General features: G+C 36.7%; 3 protein-coding genes across 4 annotated transcripts; 1 reads left to right on the top strand and 2 right to left on the bottom strand.

Annotated features, from left to right (window-relative positions):
- Positions 1 to 249: 249 nt before the first annotated feature.
- On the bottom strand, positions 250 to 1,160 carry LOC147500553 (putative germin-like protein 2-1). Its single transcript, XM_086559370.1, has 2 exons — positions 1,049 to 1,160; positions 250 to 800 (listed from the first exon to the last, which is right to left on the bottom strand). Exons 1-2 carry the CDS (start codon positions 1,158 to 1,160, stop codon positions 265 to 267), a joined length of 648 nt encoding a protein of 215 aa, XP_086415496.1. The 3' UTR covers positions 250 to 264.
- Positions 1,161 to 2,204: 1,044 nt separating this feature from the next.
- On the bottom strand, positions 2,205 to 3,286 carry LOC147500552 (putative germin-like protein 2-1). Its single transcript, XM_086562154.1, has 2 exons — positions 3,085 to 3,286; positions 2,205 to 2,916 (listed from the first exon to the last, which is right to left on the bottom strand). Exons 1-2 carry the CDS (start codon positions 3,197 to 3,199, stop codon positions 2,381 to 2,383), a joined length of 651 nt encoding a protein of 216 aa, XP_086418280.1. The 5' UTR covers positions 3,200 to 3,286; the 3' UTR covers positions 2,205 to 2,380.
- Positions 3,287 to 6,199: 2,913 nt separating this feature from the next.
- FMA (basic helix-loop-helix (bHLH) DNA-binding superfamily protein) lies at positions 6,200 to 8,782 on the top strand. Of its 2 annotated transcripts, XM_086559369.1 has the most exons (4): positions 6,200 to 6,408; positions 7,123 to 7,791; positions 7,957 to 8,397; positions 8,500 to 8,782. In XM_086559369.1, the coding sequence occupies exons 1-4, from the start codon at positions 6,376 to 6,378 to the stop codon at positions 8,587 to 8,589; spliced, it is 1,233 nt and encodes a 410-aa protein (XP_086415495.1). In that variant the 5' UTR covers positions 6,200 to 6,375; the 3' UTR covers positions 8,590 to 8,782. The 2 variants fall into 2 exon arrangements, with proteins under 2 accessions (XP_086415495.1, XP_086415494.1); XM_086559368.1 differs by lacking the exon at positions 6,200 to 6,408 and having other exon boundaries at positions 6,812 to 7,791.
- The last annotated feature ends 344 nt before the right edge of the window (positions 8,783 to 9,126 follow it).

Genomic DNA, 9,126 nt, shown 5'->3' with positions numbered 1-9,126 from the left:
TAATCACAAACAATTTCATAAATAAAATGGTGCGGAAGACTGAGTTGTTTTTTTTGTCTCAAAATTTTTTTTGATTTAAAAGTTGAAAATTTACATACAAAGAGTGTTAACTCAAGCAACCATTCACTAATTCATAAAAAAAAAATCACGTGTAAATCAAATTATAATATATATATCAAGTCGGTACTAGTTCCGAACGAAAAAATACATGGCACACACATTGATGAAGGGAATTAGAGTTCTTAATCTTGTCCCGTAGTTCCTCTAAAATTTTGCTTCTAGATAATCAATTACATTGTTATCTAATTGGAAAGCTTTAGTGAGAACTTCACTTGGGATATTACAATTTGATCCGAATACGGCATTGGCTATAGTTACCGAACCTGGATACTGACTGCCGAATGCAGCTATGGCTATAGCATTTCCATAACCCATGTTTCGTTGAAAATGAATGAGACCCATTGGAAAAACAAAAACATCTCCCTTTAGAAGGACTTTGGAAATTAGACGATTTTCAGGATTCGACGTAACAAAACCAACATGAAGTGTCCCTTCCAATACTGTGAAGATCTCGCTGGCTCGAGGGTGATAATGTGGAGGGTTGACACCACATGGCGCGAAGTCTATGCGTACCATGGAAATTCCAAGAGTGTTGAGTCCTGGTAGTTGAGCCACATTGACCGGGGTGATCTTGGATCCTAAGAAGTTGGATGTGTTTCCAGGTAAGTGTAGCCCAGAATAGAAGAAATCCTTTGCATCAGCAAGTTTTGGGTCCTTGCAGAATTTACCGTTCACTAGTGCTGCCACACAAACACACAAAAGAAGGAAAAGGGGAAATGTGAGAGATGAATAATTTAACAAACGTACAATATTTATAAATAACCAGGTTTAGAAGCAGAAATTTTGGAGCAAGTACTCTGAAATGTATATGTAAACAAATTATAAACACCGAATAAGTATTCAGAATGTGTGTGATTCTCAAAAGAATTTTTATCCACATTCCGTTGCACAAGTAAGGTATTGCCTCCGGCCATCTAGTATAAGATACCTGGGCTAGCAGAATCAGCGACACAAAAATCTTGCAAAGGACTTGGCTCAAAGGCAAGAGCAGTAGAGCAAGTTAAGGCTATTAGGCACAATATCATGATATAACTGGCCATCTCAAAACTTGAATTTAGAAAAACACAAAGTGATGGTGTAATAGTATAAATGTATAAGTAGCATGAGTTATGAAATTAGCATAGATTGAGCACTCTATATATAGTTATGGAGCAGACAATCTGCATGAAATGTGAATTCAAGAAGTCATCCTTTTTTAATAAATTGTCGTCCGAACACATAGATATAAAGTTTCACTTACTTCAATCCAAGCCTTCTTGTCCCATACATTGAAAAAGCAAAGAAATATGTAAATGCCTGATCACTTCAAGGGTGTGTTTGGCAATCAGGATTTTAGGGTGGAATTCATAATATATTTCCGAAAATTAAGAATCACTCTGTTTGGCAACCTTTTTTGCACCGGAATCAAAACCTTAAATCCCCAAAATCAATGAATGGTTAGTTTCTATAAGGGGCAGAAACTTGAGATTTCTATATATTCAGAAATTTTAATTATTTGAAATTGTCAGTCTTGGAATTATATTTTCAATTCCAATTCCATAGGAAAACTTCCAAATAGACCCAAGTATATTTGATTCTGCCCGGCCTGCTTGAGTCCATCAATTAGGAAACTCTTGATGGACATGATCACCTCTTTTATGCTGAAAAAATGCACCCACATGATCTCAAAAAGGTAATAGGCTTTAAGGCCGTTGAGCAACAGAGCAAATGAGCAAGCGCAACATCCTATTGTGCGGGACATACCTAAGTGATCGATACTCATCTAACTCGACTGGTAACTATACATATAATCAGGAAAGCCACAACACAACAGATTCAGACTCCCGGCTGCTGGTCCTGCACGATCTATTGTATTCTTGTTGCAACTCGCTAGTAAATTAAACAAGGAGTCTAGTTTGTTTGCTTGGACAAAACTGACAAAATGAAGATTTATACTACAACAACTGTTTGATAGGTAGATCGAATCTCCAAAAAAAGATGGCCGGTGAAGGTGATATCAGGCTATATATGCATGACAATTTGGTGTTTTAGTTGATACAGATAGACATTAAAATTATACTAACTGTAAGTGTTACTAGCCGATGTTAGCCAATGCCCTGCACAGAAGTGAGCATTCATAAATTAATAATTTTTTTAACAATTAATTAAATTACAATCTGTCCAGAAAATATTAGTTTCAAGCAAGAAATACACGGCACACACATTGCTGAAAGGAAAATAGAATTCTTAGTCTTGTCCCCTAGACCGTTTGTTCAGTCCTCTAGAATTTTGTTTGCAGGAAGTCAACTACACTCTTATTCACTTGGAAGGCTGTAGTCAGAACCTCACTTGGAATAGGCAAGTTTGATCCGAATACCGCATTGGCAATAGTGACCGCACCTGGATTCTGACTGCCGAAGGCGGCCATGCCAATAGCATTTCCATATCCCACATTGCGTTGGAAATGAATGAGACCCATTGGGAAAACAAAAAACATCCCCTTTTGAAGGACCTTAGAGATTAGGCGATTTTCGGGATTTGAGGTGACAAAACCAACATGAAGTGTTCCTTCCAATACTGTCAAGATCTCGCTCGCTCGAGGGTGATAATGTGGAGGGTTAAGTCCCCATGGAGCAAAGTCTATGCGTGCAATGGAAACGCCAAGAGTGTTGAGTCCTAGTACTTGAGCCACATTGACCGGGGTAACATTGGACCCTAAGAAGTTGGATGTGTTTCCTGGTAAGTGTAGCCCAGAAAAAGAGAAATCCTTTGATTCAGCAAGCTTTGGGTCCTTGCAGCCTTTTCCATTGACTAGTGCTGCGAAAAGAAGGATAAGAGGAAACATGAGACATTTCCTAAATGTACTAATGTACCAGTATCACCAAATAAATAGTCCGAAATCTATGTAATTTACAAAACAATTTATCCAAGTGTGGATTACAAAATTAAGCTAATGCTATCATCTATTTATCCAGTTTAGACTACCTGAGCTATTAGAATCAGCGACGCAAAAATCTTGCAACGGACTAGGCTCAAAGGCAAGAACTCCAACAGAGCAAGTTAAAGCTAGTAGAGACAATAGCATGATATGGCTGGCCATCTCAAACTGTACTTAATCCTTTCTTGGAAAGACAAAGAATCGATGCAATAGAAGTTTGAATGTAAAAGTAGGTGAAGTTATGAAATTAGCATGGATTGAGCACTCAATATATACTTACATGGAGCAGATAACTTGCATGAATATGAAGGATGAAATCAACCATTTTTTATGAATTGCCGTCCAAACACATTGACAAGGTCTTAATCCAAGCCGTCTTGTCCCATGCTTAGAGTTTCTATTAGCAAGGTCTTACTTCTTTAGACGTTTTTATACATATGAAGTGAAACATTTGCTGCTTGCATAAAAGTTAAAACTAAACGAAGAATGAAAATGGCTTCTCACTCAATATTGGCTGTAAGTCTGTAACAAAGATGCTGCATTTGTTTTTCTATTGAAGTACTTATGCAATTGGGTTGAGTTATTTGGAGGACGGAAATCAAAGTTATTTGTCCGCATATTATCCAAGACAGGGCATATGATATCAACTATACTGTTTATTATTTGTAGTTTTGGACGATGGCCATTGGGAACTGCAGCACTCTAGCCTTTTGTTTATAATTGAGCTAAAATTAGTTTAATATGTTTTTTCACAATCCCAAACACAACCCCAGACATCATGTAGTAGTTATTAATTTTTATGGGTTAATGAAGATTTCCCCCCACTAAATAGAAAATTACACACAAAAAAAACACGATAAAAAAAAAACACGGTCAACCTCGATTTAGCTTAGACCCAAGTCTAACCAAAAGTTTCGGTTTTCACCAACCTAAATTGAAAATTTACCGGTTCCAGTTGGACCCCGGTTCAACCTGTTTAAATCCGTTTTTTTAAACACTGATTAAAACATGTACGTTCATTCAGCACAGACCATATGGCAGTCTCCTAAATGCAAGCCCGACAATTATTTACGCAACAGTAAACTGGCCTAATTTTGTGTTATTGTAAAACATTTAATGGACCAGTCCATGACAATGCTCAGAGCTAAAAAATTGGTGGTGGAGACTAGGGTCAGCCCTGTGTCTGAAAGGCCCAATGCAAAGTTTGCAAATTTAGGACTTTATTTCATTTTTCTTTTCTTGTGGATGGGCTTTTGTTTGGGTTTCTAACACTATAGTGAGCTTTTGTTTTTTAGAGCTTCACAGGGCCTTTCTTTGGTTTATATCGAGAGCATATGCAAGGGCTTAGACAACATATGCCTTGGGCAGGCCTGGACTAGAGACTAAGAATTGTTCAACGCAGATAGGAATGAAAACCACGCCATACGCTTACTGTTTTATAGTTGGATAGATTTCCTATTTTGAACGAAAAGTTATAGTCAACTACGTAAAAAAATTTGGTTATCATGTGATGATGGTAAGGTAAGAGGTCCAATATATCTTTTAACCCGTGATGGTTACTTTTTTGCTTTGCTTTGCTGAATGCTAATGTTGACCCGCTCGAACTTTGAAGGAACAGGTAGGCTTCATATACTGCTCATCAATACCATTACGGCATTACGTACATGTATCTTCAGGAAATTTCCACCTTAAATGACTACTAGCGACTTTGTGGTGGTGTATTATGGCCATGCAGAATACCTACTTGACGTAGACATAATATGTATCTACGTATCTCACTCTCAAGGCAGCAGGAAAAGTTTTGGGGCAATATGAGATAGACTTCTATTTCATAATTGAGATAGGGTAATTCAAAGCTCTTTTTATATTATATTACTTCCACATTATTCATTTAATATTAAAACTTCCAATAAAAATTAGTTATGACGCAAAGTCATCATATACGACATAATTTAGCAAAATGTACATAAGAAAAAAGAAAAAGAAAATAGTTGAGACATAATTTTTATTGCTTATGGAACACACGTAATGCACGCACGAGCGCATGCCTATTACATTGTAATAAACCTTGGACAGTTCGTTGTTGACACTCGTCTGCATTTCTTAGTTGGAATTAGCACAAGTATCAAATTGACTTCGTAATTTCCAGTAAAAGCAAAATAAAGCACTTGATTACTTGCGTTTTGAACGCTAAAATAGATTTGTACTCAATAAACACAACTCGGGTGAGAGAAGAAGACGCCATTTTTTAGAACAATGTATGGATATGACTTTGGTGGAGACATGCATTTAGATAACTTCTTCAAGGTTAGCATCGGCACCTATTGATTTTACATGCATCTTCGATTTGTCTATAAATTTCACGATTTATGAGTAAAATTTTGTCACGGTTGGTTTATTTTACTCCCTTCACTGTTCTTGTTTTGTAGTGTGACATAATAAATCTATCTAAAGCTATTATGCAAATTTTAGAACCGTACATAGTACACATAAATTGTATTGATTTTCCATAATAAAAAAATTCCATGATCACGGCAAAAGTATATTTACCACTTAATTCACTTCAAGTCAATTCCTTTTTTTTTTTGATAACGTGAAGAAGTCAATTCCCTCAATTCTCCCATCTCGTGATGAATCTCTGGGCTGGGCTGGGCCGGACCAATATATGACTTAATATGTCGACCACTGATTTAGGGCCAAGCGGGCCGAATGTGGTTGAGGGCCAGATCAACACTGGAAGTAAAATAGGTATACCTTCGAACCCAAACCCAGAGTCTTCACAATCTAATTCACCAAAAGTGAGTGTCACTTTTTAGTTTTTAGGCCGAGAGAGCCTTAGGTGAATCTATGAGGTTTTGTTATTAGCATTGTTCTGCTGCCTATTGCGTTAAGAGCTGTGTCTATATATATGTATTGAAATGAATCCACCAAATTATTTATCCATATAGTGGTAGGCAAGTTAGACACTAGAATGCACCAATTGAAACAATTTTGCTTTGAAAATGAAGACATTTCGTGAGATTGGACTTTGACAATTAAAATTAAATAGGTGTCATGAGATAAGGGTGGGAGATAAAAAGTGTAAAAAAGCTATATAAAGAGCGTTGGTGGCCTGTGAAAAATATAAATTAAAGGTGGTGAATTGAGGTGGAATTTATCTCCACTTCATTTAATACCAAAGGCTCCTCTCTCCAAAAACAATAGAATACCTTTTCATGCATCTATTAGCTTTACTTGGATCATATTTTTGTAAAAATGAATTGTTAGTGATGAACCAACATATTTGAGGATGTTTTATTTTTTTGTGTCATTCTTCTGAGACAACTTAGAAGATAGTAATGGAGAAAGGAGAAGCAGAGGTGGACTACGCGGTAAGCGCATTTTCTTAAGGTTATGTACTATGCATGGCCCAGCTATAGTTGGATAGATGAGAATTAGAAGTACATTTAAGTATGGAGATCATTAAAATTTTATATTTTTCTATAAGTATATGATTGACGCGGTACTTTCGAGTTACCATGTTTTGATAAATTAGCATCATCTTTACAATCAATAATCTTGGTTTAATGCATTTGATTAGCTTAAAATGGCAGAACATATTTGTTTGTCATTTGAATATTTTGATTGTCACATTGGTTTCCCCTCTTCTCTACAAGCACGAACACACAATAACCAATGAGGAGGCAGAAGACGAGCTAAAATTCACCATTTTGACTATTATTAGTAGCAACTAGCAACTAGCAACTAGCAACTAGCAACTAGCAACAGTCAGTAACGTTTAACCAAAGATGCAGGGGAGACAGTATTGATCATCAAAGGGAACAAGGTTGAATTATTACTCAAGCAAAAAAAAACACAAGGTTAAATTATTACGAATTACAACATGATCAAACACAAGGTTTAATCTACTCGTAACAGTAATACGGGTCATATATTTCACTGTGTTGACTCTTAAGTCATGTTTCTGTGAGTTATCTTAGTCAAAAATGTTTGAAGCAAAGCTCTCACGTATAAAAGTGCAATTGATAGGTTATAATACTCAATCCATGACCATGTTATTTTACTCAGAATTCCAATTCTTGCAGACAGATCTGCCTGGGAGTTATGGAGGACTAGACTACTCCCTAGACCATCATCCTCATTCCCAGCTTATGAAGCCAAGGATAAGTGAAAATCCAAGTGAAAACAACGTCGAAATGGTGGATTACATGTTCAACAACCCTCCACACCAACAAATATCTACTAATTTTGGAGGCTCAAATTCTCTTGACAAGTTGAACTTTGCAGAAGTTATGCAATTTGCAGACTTTGGACCAAAACTGGCTTTGAATCAAACCAAGATCAACACCGAAGAAAATGGGATCGACCCAGTGTACTTCCTCAAGTTTCCAGTACTGAATGATAAGTTGCAGGATCAGACTCTAATGAATCATTCAGTGACAGGAAATAATGAGAATGTATTTGATGGAGTTAGTGTAGGAAGGAATGTGACCACTATAGTTGATGAAGAGGAAGAAGAAGCTCGAGTCTCAGAGAATAACTCGATACCACTTGGTTTTCTAGGAGCAAGTCTTCTAAAGAACCCGGGTTCTGAAGTGAAGAATCGAAGAAAGAGGCCAAGATCAGTTAAGACAAGTGAGGAAGTTGAGAGCCAAAGGATGACTCATATTGCAGTTGAACGTAATAGAAGGAAACAAATGAATGAACATCTAAGAGTGTTAAGAGCTCTCATGCCTGGTTCTTATGTACAAAGGGTATGTCTCACTTTTAACATTATTTCATCAAGACATCCATTTACATTGTTATGCAATTTAGACTTCATTCGTAGCTTCCTTTCTGTAAATGATATAATTATTGCGCTCCATAAAGTTGGATGTAGATTTCTTCCCGTGATCCATTAGTTTACTCAAAATTTACAGGGAGATCAAGCATCCATCATTGGTGGAGCAATAGAATTTGTAAGGGAGTTGGAGCAACTACTTCAGTGTTTAGAATCTCAAAAGAGACGGAGACTCTATGGGAGTGGAGAAGCTCCAAGACACATGGGTGATTCCACTTCCTTACCAATTCAACAGCCTCAAACACCATTTTTCCCTCCAATGCCTCTGCCCAGTGATCAGATCAAGCTTGGGGACTATGATGATACTGGACTTCTTGAAGAATCAGCTGAAAACAAGACCTGCTTAGCTGATGTTGAAGTTAAGGTTTTAGGCTTTGATGCCTTGATAAAGATTCTCTCTCGACGAAGGCCTGGACAGCTTATAAAGACAATAGCAGCATTGGAAGATTTGCAGTTCAACATTCTTCATACCAATATTACTACCATTGAACAAACTGTCCTCTATTCCTTCAATGTCAAGGTATAGGTACTACTTAATTATTGCTCTAAAGAATGCTCCAACATGCAAACCCTTTTTTAACATGTTAATATGCTAAAAAAGATCTTAATTTCCAAATGTCAGGTTGCAAACGAGTCGAGGTTTACAGCAGAAGACATTGCGAGTTCAGTTCAACAGATATTCAGTTTCATCCATGCAAGCAGCACCATCTGATACTGTGATGAAGAAAATTGTTTAGTACTTAGTTTCTAAATCGAGATCGATGCACTGCTCCTTGAACTATTATATGTTTTTCTCCTATATTTGAAGGTTATCATTGTCTTGTAAAACTATTACTGAATATAACTTAAATTTATAAAACAAATTGAAGGCTTTTTTGAATTCAAGTATCTCATGAAACTGAATCTATTAGTTATGCTTAAAATGCCTGTTACTGGGCATGGTCAATTACCATATATATACTACCACTAGAATATTTACAACTTCGGAGACATTGCGGCTCATCCAACCTTATGCACCATAGATGCAATGAATCTCAAATTCTTTTGTAATTTGTGCATGAATGGTTTCTGTCATGGAGACAAGAAACTCCGGATTTTATTTTGTGTGCATTAAAATGGTTTGGCACCTTTTCGATTTCAAAAGTCAACATAGCCGTACCAAGTGGACCATGGGTTGACTTGTCAGAATTCTTTTTTGTTAGCATTAGGCTTGCATGGTAATGCAAATCACCATATATTGGGTCCCTTT

Source organism: Coptis chinensis, chromosome 5 (genome assembly GCF_015680905.1).
Source record: "Coptis chinensis isolate HL-2020 chromosome 5, ASM1568090v1, whole genome shotgun sequence".
NCBI lineage: Eukaryota > Viridiplantae > Streptophyta > Magnoliopsida > Ranunculales > Ranunculaceae > Coptis > Coptis chinensis.
The sequence above is the reverse complement of the archived record's forward strand: the minus strand, read 5'-3'. Positions and strand labels throughout refer to the sequence as shown.